The 20,212-nt window shown below is 38.7% G+C and overlaps 1 protein-coding gene across 3 annotated transcripts in view; it reads right to left on the reverse strand.

Moving 5' to 3' along the window:
- LRP6 (LDL receptor related protein 6) overlaps positions 1-20,212 on the reverse strand; it is a 123,430-nt gene that overhangs the window by 36,584 nt on the left and 66,634 nt on the right. For all 3 annotated transcript variants that reach the window (XM_075162395.1, XM_075162410.1, XM_075162402.1), the window contains 4 exons: positions 19,342-19,538; positions 18,468-18,599; positions 9,396-9,792; positions 8,704-8,875 (listed from right to left, as the gene is read on the reverse strand). In XM_075162395.1, coding sequence (XP_075018496.1) covers positions 8,704-8,875; positions 9,396-9,792; positions 18,468-18,599; positions 19,342-19,538 — 898 coding nt within the window. The remainder of the gene's footprint in view (positions 1-8,703; positions 8,876-9,395; positions 9,793-18,467; positions 18,600-19,341; positions 19,539-20,212) is intronic.

A 20,212-nucleotide genomic window follows, 5' to 3' on the forward strand; every position in this document is an offset into this window, starting at 1 on the left:
GGCTTAGTTACTTCAGCCCTGATTATCCAATGATAAATACTTACATGTGCTGTTTGATGCAACACATACTGACTCAGTTCATGACACTGCTAATCATAGATATGACTGTTCATCTTCCACCTAAATGCACATGAATCTTATTATATCAGAGAAGTGACAAACAACACTAACTCATTAAATTTATTTGGTTAAGGAAAAAAAGAAAACTGGGGCAGCATCTCTCTTAAAAATAACTCTAAAAGATAGCTAGAATTCCTTCTGAACATTACATTAGCATTTTTTCAGACTAGGTTTGAGAACTATGTATTTTCAACTTGCTTCTTTAAGCAACATAAACAGAACAGACCAGAATGATTTTACTTTTATGGCTGCAGTAATATCATACAATTAACACATGTATCTACTATAAAACAGCAACTGTAAGAGAGGAAGAGAGGGACATCTTGTCTAAATTTCCAGTTTTATTAGTCTTCCCCTCGAAAAAAAAAAGCCCTGATCAACTATACCCTCTTTGACTGAGCAACTGAAACTTTAAACTCAACTTGAGACAATTATTCTGTCAGTGTCATTAACTTACTGTTACAAGTGTTTTCCCTCAATTCCAAAATGTTAAGGAATGTTTTAGATATGAAATGGGAAGCCATCTCTTCACTGCATTGAAATCCTGAGAAATCAGCAGAAGGGATACCTGGAACCCTCTATATTTGCTTCAGAAACCAAATGCCTCCAGCCAACTCTACAATTTCCTGCTGTTAATTGTTTTATAATAGCCATTACCAATTTCTAATTTAACAGTTCCCCAGCACCCTCAATTTCCTTTTGAGCTCTAATCATTTTTCCAAAGAATTCAAAATACATTTTTCCTGAGCATGGATAATATTCCTAATAAAACTGCAGTGAAGATAAATACGTAAAAACAGAATAGAGATTAACTTCATAAATAGCCCCTTCTACCATGCTACAGACACTGTCATAAGCTCATTTCTTTCACAACAGGACAACTTTCCTAGCTCGCTGATCAATCAATGCCAACAACAGAATTGTTTTCTCAGCGAAGGAATTTAATTTTAGAAACAATTGGTTGGGTTTTCAATGAAACGGCTCAAGTCAGGTGAAGTGACAAGCAGGCAGGGAAAGGAGTTTATAACCATTATGACAATCAAATATGACATCTCTTAGGCAATCTCATGCAATACAAAAAACCCCTGCATTTGTAAAGAACAGGTTAAGACAAAAAATTGAGCTGAAATGATGAACAGGGTGAGAAGAGAGGTTTTTCCACAGGAAAAAAAAAGAGGCTCCTCTGAGAAGATTCAGTGGTAAAACAGGTGAGTAAAGATGCTTGGCTATGGAAATTAATTTTGGTACATTAATACGTAAGGTGGAGTGGCAACAGTCAGAGGGGGTTCTGTTACGTGGGCATAGGCTATAGGGGTACAAAGGAAGCTAATTACTGTGATTTTGCAACCGTACACACGCTTCACAGGAAGCAAAGGAGACTAGCCAAGACCAACCTGAATCCCCACAGTGGTTTGGGGGACAGTTTTACAAGATTAAGTTCGGCAACACAACTTCTAATGCTCTTGCACATGGTGCAAATGCCTCTGTTCCCTCCTCTTCCTTCCCAAGGTACTTTCTTTCAGTACCTTGCCCCAGGAACTTCTTATTTTTAATTTGTTCTCTATCCAACTTGGTGCTTTCCAGACTCCTCCATAAGCAACTATAATTTATTTTTTTGTAGAGGGAAAAAAATGTGGAAAGTTTTCTGCTGTTCTGGCAAGTCCAAGTAGTTCATGGAACAGTCCAATGAATGACTCAGCCAGTGCAAATCTGGGGGGATTGGCTCTGGAATACTTTCCACTTTTGGTGGCAGTAAGCTATTAAGTTGATTCAAATGCTCCCTTCGCTAAATCACTTCAAGTCCAAGGGTCTCCACATGTCCAAAAGCTTGTTTTTCCACCATATATATATTTAGCTGCCTAATAAAGGTATTAACTTTCCTCCAATCCTTTTCTCACAGACCTTTGCAACGTTACAAAATCATGAATGGTATCAGAAAAAAAGTTTAGGTTAGGACTACAAAATCTCAGAGAGAAATAAAAAGCCTGTGTGAAGAAAGCTGAATAATTATTGAGAGGGATCACAAGGTCATGGTGAATGGAAGAAGCCCAGGTCCAAGATCAGTACAATCTTTTTTGTACCGTAATGCAACTAAGCTTGGGAGAAAGAAAAAAAAAAAAAAAAAAAAGGCAGAATATTGGAGAGTAAGGGATAATAGCAGACTGACAAACAGCACTCAGCAGAATCAGAAATGTAGAAGATAGCTCAATACCTTTTCACAGCTTGCCTTCAAATAATATTTTAAGTATGACAGACTCAGTGAGGTCAGATGATGGCTCTAGTTATTTTAGTTTGAGGGGTTTTTGTGTTTTCCCTTAGGTAACCAATACTGACTGCCAGTAGAGGCTTGTCACTTTCTAGATGAGACAACAGCGTAAACTAAAATACAATTTCCTAACTCCGATGGGAAAAATCTAGGAAGCATGTATGACACATTAGTGGGATCCAAAGGTTGTACTTCAGTCAGCACCATGTTAGGTCATTGGGACCCATGAGGTTTACAGAGCTATCATTAGTAAAACGGGACTGCTCATCTGTGAGAAAACCTTGTAAGAAACATCTCAATTTCCAACATGGAAAGTCTCAGTCAAGCTGCACAGATGTAAGCAACAACCAAATCTGAGAAAGGTACACTTTTACTATTAACAATAATGTGCAAAAAGATTGGCCAGCTCAAATGTGTCTTGAGTGTGGGCATCTGCCTCTGACATGGCCACTCCAGGCTCTCCTTAGACTTACAGAAAAGAATAGGTGCTTTTAGAGTAGAACTCCTCCAATCTATTCTAAACATTTACTTTAGGGTAAAGCAAGCCATATTGCAGAAGTGCTGATTTCTGACATTTTCTGTAAAGGCAACATAAGGCAACTTACTGAGCTGAAGATCTCTACATCTCATTAGATGAAAACCACCCACAGATTTTGGGGAAAAATGCAGATCTATGACACAAGGACCATTTTAAAACTGAATGTCCAAATCTTCTGTAATATCACATAATTTTTAGGGCAGTAATTTAACTTCTTAGAAAAATACCATGCTTGGTCCCAGATCACAGAGTCAGATTAGTCTTGGACAAGAGTTCTGTCTGTATCTACCCAAAACCTTCCCTCGGTATCCTCTTTCTGTTGCAAGGTGCTGGGAACCTCTCTCTGTTCCATTAAGGATGACAGCCTGTTGATAGCAGATCCATCAGGACTTCTCTGAGAACTTGCCAGCACAAGTGGTTTGTAATGGGTGTCCTAATCATCAAACTTTTCACATTTCAGTTTTATTTATATATTCTCAATTTATCAAAGGCAATAAAAAGTTGACTTTTTTTTTTTGTTCCTGAATTGAGGCTGGCATGGATGTTTTAAATATGTTTCTTCTTTTTTACTTTTATATTAAAACACTTTGAACAGATGCAAAAGGTACATGCCTAAGTGACAAATCTGTAGCATCATGCTCAAAAGCCAAAGCAAGAAAGGAATTTAACTTTTAAATTTTTTTTTTAGTAATAACAAGCTTACAATGCCAGGAGGTCCTGGCTCAACATTTGGGGCCCACAGATAAGAGGCCACGCAAATTCTTGTATCTGGCTCTTCAACAGTCAGGAGACTTTACTAATACGTGGTCTATGACTGTCATTTGTTTGCTTTGTAATATAGTTTTCCTATCTTAGTCTGCATCGTGAAATTTAAGTCTTCCTTAAGTTCATTCAGAAGTTCAAAAGAAACCTCCCAAATGGAAATTATACAAAGTATAAACTAATTTTTTTTTTAAATAAGCCTTTACTTTACTGCTAATTTCAAAAATCTATAATTTTTCTTAATGCAGGTCTAGCTGGCGTTAAGAAATAGCTGGAAATCCTCTGACAAAGTAAGCTTTAAATTTCTGAAACTGGGATGGAGGAGAGGGATCTGTTCCTACCCTCTGCAGCACATACATGTTGTTCTGTACTGAACGAAGTTCCCAAGTGCCACAACTATCCAAACCAGATGGATAATGAATTGTGGCCAAAATTAAACAGTAAAGTAACTTCAAATATTTGTTTCAACTGCCTTACTTCTCATACCTGAAAAAGCTTAATGGAAGTACACAAAAGCAGCTGTGTTCAACAGCTAGGAATTCAATGGTTTCTGCTTCTCAGTTTTCAAACCTCTGCTTCAAACTAAAAGTGGATGAGGTAGGAGCAGTAATCAGGCTTACAAGTCATCAGCATTTCACAATACAAAGACTAATGCTATGAGCAAAATTTCTCAGTCAGACAATAAATGGTGAATGCTTAGAAAACAAAATTTCCTTATTAGGGTGGCGGTAAAATTGAGGAAGTTGTCATCAGAGGAAAATGTAGCCCTGCAATTTCAGGATTAGAATATGAATTAGAGCATTCTCTAGATGCCAAGCTATTAGCTCCTGGGTCAAACACAAAAAGGTCCTCTCTGTTCAAGATTTTTGTGCTCAAAAAAATCTTAGCAGCATCCGCTTTCTGTTGTCCGACAAGGCTGGGTTCTGAAGACTTGTGTGTACTTATGCTGAAAAACAGCAGGATATAAGACTTTTCATATTAATCATGAGGATTAGAGACAGTAATGCCAGGCACGGCTAATAGATTTGGGAATGCAGAAACACTTCAAGTTAGAGCTGCACTCAAAAAAATCACTAGATAATGGTTGGATCTGTATAGGAGGCAGAGAGTCCTTTCTTTAAACTCACCACTAGTAGGTGTAAGTGGATGTCATCTCTGGCTCTGAGAATGGAGAATAGGAAAGAAGATGAATAAAGAAAAATGAAGCAAAGACTGAAAAATTGTGAGAAATCAGCCATATCATCATTATTTCCTCTTAATGCACACATCCACACATGCACGCAGCCATTTATAATTGCTTTATCAATACGAGCTTTGCTGGCCATTTTAAATCCAACCTATGCCTTAAAACAGGTAGCGTACGTGCTCAGAAGACAAATACTCACTTGAGCAGGAAAACATAAGAACAATTCAACAGAGCAGATCATACATTTTTAACCTCATAGCACGGCAGGAAAATGCTTTAAACCTGTAGCAAGTCAATGAGAAATCTTCCCTACTGGTAAGCACAATAGCAGCCATCCATTTCAATAGAAGTTTATCAGCAGTGAAACCTGACCGAGATAAATGAGGAAGCTGTTGAGCCACAGCCTGCTTCTGCCTGCTGCAGGCTGCCAGATAAAATGGGAACAAAAGCTCCCTGCTGTACCCCCTACCAGTCTCCATTAACCCCTGCTGATGCTTTATTATCGTCTGGGGGCTCCAGAACAGCATAGCATGAATCAGTTTGTAAAAAATAAATAATAAAAGCTCATACGTAGCACAAACAAACCAGAAATATAGCTTGCAAGAAACATTCATTTTTGTAGCGCTACAATTAAATAATGGTTCTGAGGAATTCCACATACTAAAAAAAAAAAAAGGAAAAAAGCACAATGTATGTAAAATCATGTATGAAAAACTTCTTAAAGACAATAGAGTGCAAGTACACAAATGTGTTTCTCCTGCTTTTACCCCTCCTCCCAAATACATACAAACACACACAAGCAAAGCAGGGACCAGGCATATATTCTGATGTCTTCATGTCCAATTCCAAGTTTCATCTTTTGATCCTGTCACAAATATCCTTTTTGTTGCACCTCCTCCAATGTCCTGGCTCCAAATGTAAGTTTAAAACATTTACTGAAGGTCAAAGCATCTTCTACTAAACTGATATAAAAAGTGGATGGGAAGGGCAGGGAAAGTGTTACAAATCTCCTCAGGATTCATGGTTGCCATAGGAGAGAAAGGCAGTGGGAGGAAAAGGGAAGATTTGAAATGTTAGTAATATTTTAGCTATCATAGATTTAGATAGTGTCATTGCAGCCTGAGATTTCTGTAGCCTACCATAACAAAGTCAATCTCATAAAAGATTACAGAGAGGCCACACAAGATCCTGGGGAAAATTCACTAAGGTTCATCAGTAAAGAAACTCACTGCTACATTTGCATTACTTAGCACATTAGAGGAGGGGGTAGGGGGGAGGGGGGAATCTACTTTAGACTGAACCATTCTCTTGGATGAACACCCCCTCTTCATCCTACAGAGCCTTTCCGTGCTTTACTAATTACAGAAACTGTACTGAACTCATACTCTGATCTATCACTATCAGAGGTCATTGATTTTCAACCCACTGAAGTGCAGTTAGCAAGCAGCAATATTACATCTAAGGAAGAACATGAAGCTTTTCCTAAAGCTCATGCAACAAGCTGACAGAATAAAGATTCCCCAAACCTTCAAGGAATAGAATGGCCTCAACACAGGAAAAGTGAGAGGCTGTATAGGTTCAATCCAAAGGTCCACCCATCCCAGTATCCTGTCTCAGAGAATAACCAAAACTTACACTTACAGAGCAGCATAATAAAGCAAATACATACTGAAAACTTTTCAAGATGCCTTTTTCATTCTACAGCAATTTACAGTTCAGTGATTTGTGATTCAGAAGGCAATTCTATTTTCTAGTAAACTGCAGTGCAATTCCCTTCCATAGACTTACCCAGTCTTCCCAGTAACACATGTAAGCTTTTTGACATCCACAACCATTTCCACAACTTACCACACTGTTCGAAGAACCATCTGCTTTTGTTTGTTCTGCACCCATTACCTGCCAGTAAAATTTACGAATACCAATTTCTTCTATCAAAAAAGATGTGTGTGGGGAAGTCCTAGTTACCTTATACATAACTTTCTTAATTTTATAGATCTCTGTCACATACCCCTAAATGAACACCTTCTGCAATATTAAAAAAAACCCCACCCAAATCCTCAAAACTAAAATCCAAAAACACCAAAGGAAAAGCTGTGGGATAATTTCTTCTCTATTGCTTTAAAGGTGTTAGCCAGGCTTTTTCAAGATTTTCTGCACATTGATAAGAGTTAACAAATGTTAACTTTTTATAAAAAGCAGCAGCAGTAAAATCATAACTCACACTTGGAGCCTCATAGGAAAAAAATAACTAGTAATTCTGAAACCTTAAGATGATAAATCTTCTCCGATGCCCTGCATAGATGTTACATGACAACCTGGAACAAACTCATTCTGCTGGCTCATGTTGGTTTAAAAACAATGAAATGGAAATTGTCCCAGCAGACTTTGTGCCAGATCAGATATCTTCTGTCCTGCCACAGACATTGTAATGTTGGCATAAACATTATATCATGTGTTCTAGCCAGTTTGATAGAATTGCAGCAGTGAGCTCATGCCTGGTCTAGATGAAAATTTCTACCACAAACAGATCCAGCACTGAACAGAATCATTATTAACAAATATGGAACCATGGTCTGAGTAAGACTGAAACACATGAAAAAATCTCAATGTTTTGGCAAGCATGAGAGTGGAGAATGCCTAACTTTCCTCTTGCAAAATACATTCAAGTCCAAGACAGGATCAGGGCTGAAGTGCTCAATCTGTTACAAATAAATCTAAGCATAGCTAAAACTCTTTTTCCCCTCTTTCCTCAGAGCTGGTATAATGTTAGGTGAATTATAGACTATGAATCTTGTTTTCAGGACAAAAAACTGCGCTCCCTGAAGCTCTCTCAAGGAGTGCTTCAAAGCAACTCACCTTGCAGGACTGGAGTTACTTTAACTCTGAAGGAGAACAGTTATGTGACCTTCCAGCACAAGACTATGACTTCACATTGACTTATTTGAAGTTATAAATAAATAAAACAATTTCATAAGGCTAGAGAAGATATTGTACCTAACATGATAAGTGCTGAAAATTATTTGCAATGGTAAGGATTCACTAAGGAAAGCTATAATTCATGAAAAGAAAGGTAAATCTACCAGGATATAGGAAAGGTAGATGGTGCTACTATGTACCAGGTAATAGCCAAGTCTCCTGCTTCCAGATAAACTTCTGCCTTTTGATAGTAAACTGAACAAATACTAAACAATACTATTTTCTCAAAGACTGACAAAGAGATAATAAATGTCAAATTTGTTCCATAAATGTTATATAAAAAATAAATACAAGATTTTCAATGTGGGAGAGAAGAAAAATGGCATTTTTGTTTTCAATTAAAAGTTTCAGCAGAACATACCAAAAAGAAAGGAAAAATCTAACCCCTCACTGAAACCCTAATAAGACAAGGGAGATGCAAAGTATAAGATTTGTGGGAGTACAAATAATCATATGTGAAATGAGATTTATTTCTTTAAATTATATTCTACTAGCATCTAAGCTGAGCAACGCAAAGAAAGAAAGATAAATTTAACCTACAAACATTACTCCCACTAAGAAGCTTTTTTTCCTGATGAACTAAGAATTGACTTATTTAACAAATCCTTATCATACATTCTTAAAAAGAGGGATCTATTATATGGATATCACTTCCATTTTACACACAGAAAAATGGAGGAAGAATAATGAGTGACTTGCCCAAAGACAGAGAAGAAACTGAATTGTTTCTTAAAGCACAAATCAACCATTATCCCATTGCCCTTTTGGGCTAGATCAGAATTTAAACACCTAGAAAAGTAGAGTAGCTACCTTGTATAACTCCATGGAATTAAAAATACAGGTGCAATTACAAACCTCTATTTTGTCCGTTTTGGCATCTCCCCAGTATATTTTGCTTTCTGCATAATCCAATGCCAGTCCATTTGGCCAGCCAAGTGAGGTATTCACCAGCACAATTCTGTCTGAGCCATCTAATGCTGCCCTCTCAATCTTTGGGATTTCTCCCCAGTCAGTCCAGTACATGTACCTGCAAAGGAAACAAAATCTTAGGAACACTTATTAATCCAAACTTTCAATATTCACATAGCTTCTTCTGGAGTACTGTTCCCCGAAACCACATTGCACACAGAAAAGTGTATTTCTAAGCCAAATGTATTTCCTTACGTAAGTAAGGATGCCCAGACCATTCAGAAAGCATTGATGTGTAAACACATTGTCCCCTTACACAAAACTCCTATATCAGGCTGCTCAGCAAGACAACATAACCAGTGCTATTAGTTACAACAAACAAACAGATCAACACAGTCCCCAAAAATATTTTTAAACGGGAGAATAAAACCTAAAGACACATAAGATGACTACCAGGCAGTAGTCCCTGTGCCTCAGGGCCTTAACTTTCAAAGAATCCCAGTATTTTCATTTTGAAGATTCAGAAGTTTATCATTGCATCTGCATACAGGTAGACAGTTCACATCTGCATACAGGTAGACAGAGGTGTCTTCTTTACATGACTAATATTTAAAAAATGCTCATGAACAGCTGCTCACCCAACCATGGGATCCAGTACAATAGCTCTGGGTTCTTCCAGGTCTTCTGATATCAAGATTTTTCTCATGGTCCCATTAAGTCTTGTAACTTCAATACGGTCTGTGCCAGTGTCAGTCCAATACAGATTGCGGGCAACCCAGTCCACAGCAATGCCATCAGGATGTGCGATCTGTGCTGTGACGACAAACTGACTACCTGACCCATCGATGAATGAGCGGCGGATGGCCCTAACTTCATCATCGGTCCAATAGATGTATCCTTCCAGAGGATCAAAGTCAATGGCGATGGCATGACGGATGTCCTCCAGTGGCAAAACGATGTCTGTAAAATCTGGGGTGTCTAAGGAAATTCGCCTCAAATCTGTCCGGCGGGCTAGAAGCAGCAGTTCAGTGGCACCTACACAAACAAGACAAAAACACAACCATCTTACAAACACTGTACAGTAAGCCTGTAAATAGTGAGCCTGATTCTGCACCATTTGGTACAAGCTAGTCTAGCTTCCTTGATTTCACAGGACCTAACCAAACTGATAGCCACCAGCACAGAGTTCCACTCAAAGGCTTCAAATGTGAGGTTACTCTTCTGCAGAACAAGTCAGATGTGTTTATAGAGAAAATTCAGTGGTCACTTCCTTGTCCAAAATGTATTATGTTGGACATGTTTTCTATCCATATCATTCCCTCCAAAGGTAGCAAAATAGATACACAGTGACTATGCTGCTATTTTATGCAAATGAACATGGCCTGCAGCCTCTTAGATGAAAAATTAATTATATAAATAATTTACTGTTTGCTGTTGTTAGTATAGGGGACAATCATGACAAACAAGCTGCATGTTTCAACAACACCCTTAGAAGGGGAAAAATATAACTCAGAATGCCACAAGTAAATCTCCTTTGAGAAACTCCTATCAGAGGAATAAGATTTGGGAACTGACAACTGTCCAGTGATGATGCAAAGCAGGGCTGTCAGCTTCTCCCATATTTGTTGAGAATAAGCTTATTGAATACATGAAGATAAGTAACAGTGTGTCTTATAAAGTCCTTTTGAGCTGAAGCGTACAAAAGCCTTGCTGGCTTTTAGGTCAAAAGTCAGAATGACAATAAATAACTAAGACCAGCTTGCACTGCGGAAGATGTTTTCACATAAGGCAACACTGTTTAATGGTACACGTGCTGAGCACCTGATCAATGACAGATGTACTTATTGCCTATTCTAATTCATTCTCATTTCATTTTCTGTTCTATGTCACTAGGTCTCAGTGTAATGAAGGATAAACAACCACCACACCCCATTCCAATTAAATTGGCTTATCAGTTTGGAGTCTCAGGGAGATAAGAGCAGCTCAGGCCTCAGGGAAGCCTGAGCTAAGGTGAAAAATGTGTGCATCCTAAATGCAGGGAAAGTGTGTTGCAATGGCTCTCCTCAAACAGTGAGAGGAAAGGATTTGGCAGGGACTGAGGTAGGTGTGAGGACAGAAGGTGGGGGAGGGGGGGAGAAGGGGAGGGTAGGAAAATAAATGCATCACGATTGCAGTGAAAAAGAGCCATCGCCAAGCCACATTCTGTCCATGTCTTGGTCTTGATCTGATAGAGGTCGTAGAAGACTAAAAGAGCAACAACTAAAGCAAGTAGGTCACTGACAAAAAAACGAATTTTGGTGTCTGATGGTGCTAGATGAAACCTCACTGCATGCCAAACTTTGGAGAGGTGCCAAAGCAGCCATTGCTTCATTTACAGCAAGTTTAACACATTAAAAACATCTAAGACACTTTCACAGTGCTGCAAGAAACAGCACCTTTCAACAACTGAAGTTGAGAATATCATTACAAGTGCTCCTGACTGGTAGTCCAGAATGGATTAAGATCAACTTTGGGATCCTCTGTCCTAAAACACCTTGTGTTCAGAAACACATGTACACACTATTCTATTGTTCTTCTAGTGAATAACTCTTATGCATCAATTAATATCAGGAAGAGGGAACCTGTAATTACATGTCTATGCATCCTTCAAAATAATGTTAAGCATGTGACATAGTAAATGGAAAACAGGCATGTTAGTAAGATTCTTCTGTAATTACAGAAGCAACTAATCTTGTCACAGAGGTCTATATGTACATCTGTATTTGTTGCTACTAAATATATCAAACAATTCAGCATCAAGATCCAAGCATTCAGCTGCATTATGGTCATATAAAGTATTAATACATAACTAACCCCAAGTATTTAGGTTCAAGTAAGAAAGAAATCTCTAGTACTTTCTTTCTCACCAACTTCATGGTCATTTATCCAACTTACCTTTTAAACAAAACTACGAAAATCATATTAAAAAACTCAAAAAATAATAACTTTTTGCATTATCTAGTAAAATCAAGGTTGAGCAAACACACTAACCTCAAATTTCTAAACAGTTAGAAAGCTATATATAGTCTACCATATATAGACAAAGTGTAAGGCATAATTTAAAAATAATTTGTGTGCTCTAGCTGAAGTTGACAGTCATTTTGAAGAACCAATGCCAGGTCCCGAGAAAAACTTAGTTGAGTTGAGTACAACCATGCCTTTGCTGAAACTCACCCTTAAAATTGACCAACTGACCTTCCAATTCTTCTCAAAGACGACTCATTTCAACAGCTTCAGTACCCTGCTTTTGGATTGCAACACTGTTGTTTAGTCAAATAACTCACTATGTCTAAGCTTTAGTTCAGCATCGGGAAATGACTGGCTTTCAGCTAACCCATGTTGCATTCTGCATCCCTGAGCTAAGAATTTCATGGTCTTTATTCTGGGGGCTTAGCTAACATTCCAGCCCCCACTAAAACACCACCCCCCAGCCCTCCAATCAAGCAATAAAAAGTTTAAAGCTTACTTTAGAGCTATTACCCACCCATTTGCAAACTGACACCTCAGCTGCTTAGTTAGATCACCAGTGATTCTGGTCAGGGAGTAGCAGCGAAGCATCTCACCTGAAGGTAGGTTGGGGGAAAGATCACTCTGAATGCCTTCAGAAGGCTTGTCCTGACAATAGCAAAAATTGCAAATACAAGAGCTGGGCACATTTATGGACTGATCCCATTACCACCTTGATAGTAGTCAAGAAACAAAGGCGGTCTTAAAACTAAAACAAACAATTTGCACTTATGGCAACACCAGCTGCACAAAGTTTACCTAGGTAGGCACTGATCACCACTCAGTCAGAAGATTGCTCAAGGTACTCAAGGTTGCCAGAACATTACAGAATCAATCAATTTTGTTCACTTCTATTCCAAAGACCAGTTACGATGCAAAAGCTAAAATGTGACAGCAGGATCTCCAGACTTCCTCACTCTGCCTCTCCAAGAGAAACCCTGCCTCTAATGATGAGCATGATGGAGAACATCATGGGTATGGAATTGTATTTCAAAAAAAGAATGAAAAGGCAGGAAAAGACAATGCAGGTCACATGCCAGCATAACTTTTTTTTCCTTTTCAATTTAGTAGCACTTACTGGGAGACTGGAATGAGCCACAAACATATAAAACACCTCAAACCTCAGCTGGCTCAAATGCTTTCAAAAGGTGCATCAAGGATGCAACCAGAGCTCTGCGCTCAGCATGCGCATGCGGACTTGAGGCAGTTTCTCCTCTAGACACCTCGGACTGCACATACAAGGATTGACTGGCCTAGACAGGGGACTTGGAGCAGAGTTTACTGGCCATGCTGCTGTCTTCTCTCTAACTACTGGTTCTCTCTACTGCACCCAACACAAGCATGCCTGTAGACACAAGCACATCTCAAATACAGTGCTGGGTTTGAGGGCACAGACCACCAGGTATGCTGAGGTGCGTGCTCATAGCCTTCAAACCATGGTGCACAAAGTTCCCATGCAAATACTTGCAGGCAGAGTATGCACACCGCTGTCCCATATTTAAAGTCGGGTCCTTCTGCTCACCCCCCTTGCTGATCTCCACACAATCCTAAGTGATCTTAGCAACCCATAACTTATTTAAAAAAAAAAAACTCTCCCAAACTATTCAAATTGGAGACCAAGTTCAAGATTCTTTTTAGCAGTGCCTCAAGTCATGGGGTATTCAGGATAGTTCGCAATTTTTCTAAAATCAAGCCCTTTACTTAAGATGTCTAAACATGGACATGAAAGCTTTACTCCAGACTCTTATTTTTGAGAGCTTTAGCCTACTTTTATTAAGCACTTTGAAAGCTGGGATTACAAGCTCACGGATGGTGCATTACATTAGTCCTGGAACTAATACTTTCCTCAAAAAGTCAGTATTAAAAATCAAAATAATTTAAATCTAAGTGCTAGCTGAAGTTAAGGGAAGGGGGAGAAAAGGGGAAGCATGGCAGAGCAAGCATGCAGATACATGCAACGGCGTAGCTTTAAAGTCCAATGCCTAATGCCCTGCTAACCTTTACAATTAATTCTCAGTGATATACAGACCTCAGTCATTTGTAAGTTATAGAACTTAAAAACCATCCGTGGTTGCTGAGGCTAGTACAGCTACACAAACACAAGCTCAGGAATTCATACATAAGAAGTGCTAGAACATGTATAATACATTCTCTGTATCTGAGAAATCAAGATTATTAATACATCCTCAATAGAATTACCACACATTTGACTAAAAGATTTCTTTCCTAAATGTCTTTCCCCAATTGTAAAGTTGCTACTGTCAGAAAGCCTTTGATACTGTAATACAAACAGGACTTCTTCATCTAGGCAAGCTCAACCTTAAAACAGCAAAGGCAAAAGGACATGTATGTGAAATTAATCATATATTTTTACTTTCCTTTAAAAGAAATGAAAGAATTCGGGTGTTAAATTAACATCTTGATCTGTGCAGTCAAATCAGGGTTCTGGCTATTCCCGACAAAGCAAATTTCCCACGGGGCAGCCCTAAATTGCAAAAGGAAGTGCAAATTTCTGATTACTGCCTCCAGGCCTACAAAGGAAATAAGATGAGAGCATCCATGGGCAAAATAAAGACTTTTTTCCTGGAAGATAACAGAATGGCCAAAGCAAGGCTGAAATGGAAGTCTGAGGCAGTGCTTTTTCTTCATGAGGAAACTCGCATCTCCTTGCTCAGCTGAAGTCATCATTGGTTTTCTCAGTACAAACCATAATCGGTATTGGTAGTAGTAAATGCGGGAAATAACTAAAATTCACCACAGGCAAAGACAGAAGCTGAGCACGTGCACAGAGAGATCTTCGAGCAATAATAAGAATGTAACTCCAATGACAAACTTGTAAGACAAACCTAAATTTTCTTATAAAAATGACTATCAAACAGGTCATTTAAACGTAGCACTGCCAAACTCAGAACAGCAGCGCCTATAACACTGAAAAAGAGAAATCCCAGTATGTCCTGCAGAAGAGGACAATAAATTATCAAGAATATGACGACAGTAGGTAAAAGCTCCCTGGTAGAAGTGCCTGGGTGCTCAGATAGGAGTCTTTGCTTTGGACATTACTGACCGAGGAATAGCTGGCCATGAAAACTGCTTATTCTGCCTCTCTTTTCTTTGAGGGACAGGGATTTACAAACTTTCACCTAGACAATGGGGGAGCCAAAAGCTTGCTACAAGCCCACATCTCAGTTAAATAACTGTTGTGTTTTGTAAGAGGAATAGAAATTAAGACATGAACAACCAGCCAGTATTATCAGTTATTAGAAAAATGGCTAATTTTATTCCAAGTTATCACCCTTTCCTGAAACACTATGGAGAAGTGTTTCTAAATGGGGGAAGAGGGGAGTGTATTATACTCATAGCCCTCACAAGAAATGGTAAAACTCCTCTAAGGTGTGATGAAAAAAAACCCTACAAAAACCAGAGAAACTAACACTGGGAGAAAGGGGAGAGAGGAAAAGATTTCCTATAAACCAAGATTATTCAAAAATGCTAGGTTGTCATGGAAACTGCTCAGGGAGGGTCAGCCAGCCTCACCTTTGGCTGCAAGGATCATCTGTCAATGCCAAAGCACTGCAAACACCACAAACACACACTCAAAATTCACTCGTCAAAATCTTTCCAGTCCAGGCTGGTGCTCTCATCAGCACAGCATGAAATGGAGTTCTCTCCTCAAAGAGGCTCCTTTCAGCATAAAACAATTTGGTTTAGGAACCAGTCTGATTTTAGTCTACTGCTAGAAGACAAAACAGTCTTAAAGAAGAAAAACTCTTAGCCTCATTTTTCACCTTCCTTCACCTGTAAGTCATTCCCCCTCCTTCCTTTCCCAAAAGTCATATATATGTTCTAATTGCAAACAGAGATTTAATCATTTGGTGTTTCAGTCTGTTGCGGCATAATAGATATATACTGAAACAATCCAAGGTAAAAATGTTCAGTTCTGAGGGTTCAGCTGTATTTTCACAGCAGATATAGTAAACAGGCAAATACGAAGAGAAAAAAACAACCCAAGAAACCACAACCAACCCCCCACCCCACACACCTGAAAAAAATAAAATAAATTTACTTCCCCAGGATCACTGAGCAGCCCAAGAAAGGTAGTTAACACACAAACATGTACAGATTTACATCTCAAAATCTGGTCTGTGGCTAGTCCGGCCCTGTTCGACTGCCATGCTCTCCCTCCCTTCCCCGAATCAATAACTGCAGCCTTCGCAAGTACGAGAAGAAATTCCAGTGAATCTCTGCCTTGAAGAGCTCTGGAAAGTTGTATGTCACTCGCCAAAGCCGTAAGCCTACCACCTGCACCTCTCTTCAGTAAGAAGAGTGAAAAAACAGTCAAAAATATTTCATTATTTCGGTGTAAACTCAGCTCTAAATGCTGAACCTGAAGCTTCCTCACGCTCCTCCCAGAAGTTAGCTCTCCATGGGATCATCGAAGTTAAGTGAAATCAATGGATCTGATGCATAGTTTGAGTAGGTTATTTCATTTGGGTTACATGCTAACTCGTTTCTAAGTCCAAGAAGCAGGGGTATGCAACACTCACTGAGCTAAATAAACACAGACTCAGTTTACTGTGCATCCCCCCCCCCCCATTTCTCTTCTTGAAAAAGGAGGGGCAGAGTCTTTTGGAAAGATGCAATAGCAGAATGGTGGTTAAAAATGCAACATTATATTAACAAGCATAAGATAAATAAATGTTCTTATATAAAGTTTTTTGCATACAAATGGACAACATGCCGTAGTAAATTGATTAAGAAAATTTCTGATAAAATGGGAGCTGTATTTTGTGAGCCAAATATACTTTATGGCTGACTGGGAACATACAATTTGGCTTGTCATGTGTTCAGGGAATGGGAGAAAAGAGCAACAGATAAAAATTCTGAGACATAAGGAATGGCTGAGAAAGTGAACTGATAATTTTGAGTATCTCTGCATGAGAAATTGAAGTCCTTTTAATAAGGTTTTAGGTTTGTTTTTTTTTTAATACCATTCCTCTACTTGCTTTTGGTAATTTACTTTGATACACTAGAAAGGTGCCGTTCAGCACAGGGTGGTTAACCTGGGTGGTAGGTTGAGTCCATGAGGACATGGGGCTGAACCTGAGCAGGGAAGCGGGCGCTTCTGTGATACAGCCACCTGTTCCTTGGAACACAGCACATGGGGAGCAAAAACATACAGCCCCTCTTGCCTGAAGTTCCTGGCCCTTCTCCTATCAGCAGTAAGTCAAAGGGAAGCAATTTCTCTCTCTTGATCTCTCCAAGGCTTGTACCAACTGTTGTGCTTAGTACTTCAGCCTCTGCTGCCTTACCTTTCTACCTTTGCTTGGCAAGTGATCAAACCTTCACCACTCCCCGTCCCCCACACGGACTTTTTGTGCAGCACTGCTTTTGGAAACGTGCCTGTATTGGGTAACAACTGCTTTAGCTATCTGCTGCCACAAAGGAGTTTATCCATGCATATCAAGTATTTTTAAAAAAGCACGTGAATTTGTGTCACGTTCTGACCAAATGACCAACCTAGAGCAGTATTATTAAAGCCTGTTCCTTGAACTGGCGAAATGGAAGAAAAACATCTTGTGCATGTATTGGTAAGTTCTTACAAATAATCCTGCAAGGCTAATTTGGGAGCTGCTTTTGAGTTTTTCACATAAAAGCAGCAATTTATTTTAACAAGGTTCACACAGACACAAATAGCCACACAAAAATAATCAGCAGAGAGCATGAAATAGCATGAAATTAAAGAAAACACTGAACAGTAGCTGACAAGCCTAGAAGAATTTTTAAAATATAAAATGACAATTTAACAAAAATTATTTCTGTACACATTTTATTTAGCCTATTTACAGTAAATTCTGCTCTTTCTGTTTCTTCCTCCATTTACCTTTGTTATAGAGAGATGATCTGCATAAAAGATAGTTATTTATGAATGAGGTAATTATCTCCCAGTGTTTATTTTGATCCTGTTAATGTACTACAGCAACAACAGCACAATGTCACAAGACCTATACTTATAAAATATAACAACTTAAAATCATATACATTAGCCCACAATGAGACACTAAAAGCAGTTTGGGGTGAGCGCTAGCAGCCCTAAGTCTCAATCACATCTTGGGTTTTAAGGCTGAAACACTTTCAACACCTCTAAAAAATATACCATTCTTTTCAGTTCCTATATACAGATGTAGGTGACTAACTTTATGCATGTGAACTGAAAGAGATTCCAGGTGTACATGTATATAATAAACGGACATCTGATCTTAAAAAAAAAAAATAAATTGCTTTCATTGTACAATCCTATTAGCCAAATATTAATGCATGAAAAATAATGTTAAAAACATTTTAGAGACAACAGAGGAGGTAGGTATCATTTTCTCTAAGAAAAGGGAACAACAGAGCCCCCCAAAAACTTGCAGGGAATTAGTAAAAGACAGAACTGCAATCTAAATTTTGTAACTGGAGGTAACCTGTTCTTCAGCCATGAGCCTCTCTGTTTTTTGAAAAGTAGAGGGCTTTTTCCAATCACTTTTATCTGTACTGCAAAAGCATGCATCATTCCACCATTTGCCACCCCTAATATGCATTATATAGTGAAGCTGGAAGAACCCCTTTCCCTCCAAAAACTACTTTGTGCTTAATCTAAAAGGATTTTTAAAAACAAAGCCTACCATCTTTGCAGGTCTTTCCATTCTCAAGAAGTTTCACACCAGTGGGACATGCACACTGATAAGAGGGCTTGGTAGGAGACATCAAACACAAGTGGGAGCAGCCACCATTATTAATTCCACATGGGTTTGTAGCTGTTAAACATAAATCACACAGATTAATGCTTCTGATAACGAATGACCTCATCTCATGTGTTAAAACACATACAGCATTTGAGTGGTAGAATCGGTGGCAGCAACACAGATTAAAGAAGGAAATGATAAACACAGAACACGGAAAAATTAATTCCAAGTGTTGAGTAGTGGGGTATTTATGGTACCAAAATGCAAGGATGTTGAACGTTTCCTTTCTTGGGGAAGTAACACTTAGCTCTAAACAAGAGCCTTGTTTCAGCTCTGCCCTTCTCATTTTCACAAACTATTCAGCATGTCGGTGCTGCATGTATAGTAGATTGTATATACAAAGAACAAAATGCAAACACAGTAAATTAACACAATGGTTAAGACAGTGGTTATTACACAGAACTAGTCTTGCTTAATATCGTCTGCCAAATTAACACTACTTTCCATTCAGGAACTACTACTTGGAAAAAATAAAAATACCATGTTGCCTAAAGTTATGGCACATGAAACAGAAAAAGGAATACAACAGGACAAATGTGGCAGGCAGAAAAAAAGCAAGAGATTTTTTTTTTTTAACTTAAAAAAACAATGTAGAGAATATTTGGTTTCTCTTTGGGTCTTTTCCCAATCTCTGCATTGGAAAAATTGTATCATGACGTGAGTGAAGCCACCCACCGCCATCCAGAAAGATTAATTAAGATTTTTGCAAATCAGTTCCAACTTACGGTTAAAAAAAGAAAGCAAGACAGCTTACCATTTGGCTGCCTCTTTTGGCTGAAAGCATGGATATCCATGGGAGAGAAGATGTTGGAATGTATTTCACGCAGGTCCTCCCCAGAGTACTTGCTGCAGGCCAAGATCGAATGCGTGTTCCAGTCAGTCCAGTACAACGTGTCCCCAAACAGCGTCAAAGCAAAAGGATGTGGAAGGGAGCCTTTAACCACCGCTTGCCTAATAGAGTACAGGGAAGAAAATGAATGCTCAAACACAATTCATGCTATGGTTTTGTTTGAACAGCTTTTGTGAAAAGAAGTGTTACAGTGCAAGTACTGTTGATCAAAACTTTCTATTTATTGACGAGGAACAAATATAGTGCACCCAGTTTGGGGAACGATATGGGGGAACAACACAGGAGTCCTATTTCCAGCTGCCTACTGATGCTGAGATGGCCAAGAGATGCCAACTGAAATCCTTCCTTAGGTCTGTGGCTATTTCTTAGCACCCTTTTAACATTAAATACCTGTGGGGCTCTATGTCACCATGCACAAATTGGGAGAATGCCCACTGATTTTATGCAAATCTGACTGCTACCTGCTGATTTATGATCTCCATCGTTTTCAGCCTCAGCAGATTTCAAACCGAGACAGCATTTGGTCAATTAGCAGTCCATCCATCTCTTCCAGTTTCGCTCTTTTGAACCATCAGAAAAATACTCTAATAACAAATAGTTTCACTATGAAGAAATCCTTAAAGTTACTTTTCATGATTCATTATTATGATAATTATTAAGCTATTGTTTCTATTATAAGCAGTGCCATTAAACGGAGTTCTACTGATCTTCTGCCATGGTAATGGTATCATTTCTGAGCAAACTGGGTCACTGCCTGTCTCCAGGTTCATAAACA

This window comes from Calonectris borealis, chromosome 1 (assembly GCF_964195595.1).
Source record: "Calonectris borealis chromosome 1, bCalBor7.hap1.2, whole genome shotgun sequence".
In the NCBI taxonomy this organism is placed as follows: Eukaryota; Metazoa; Chordata; class Aves; order Procellariiformes; family Procellariidae; genus Calonectris; species Calonectris borealis.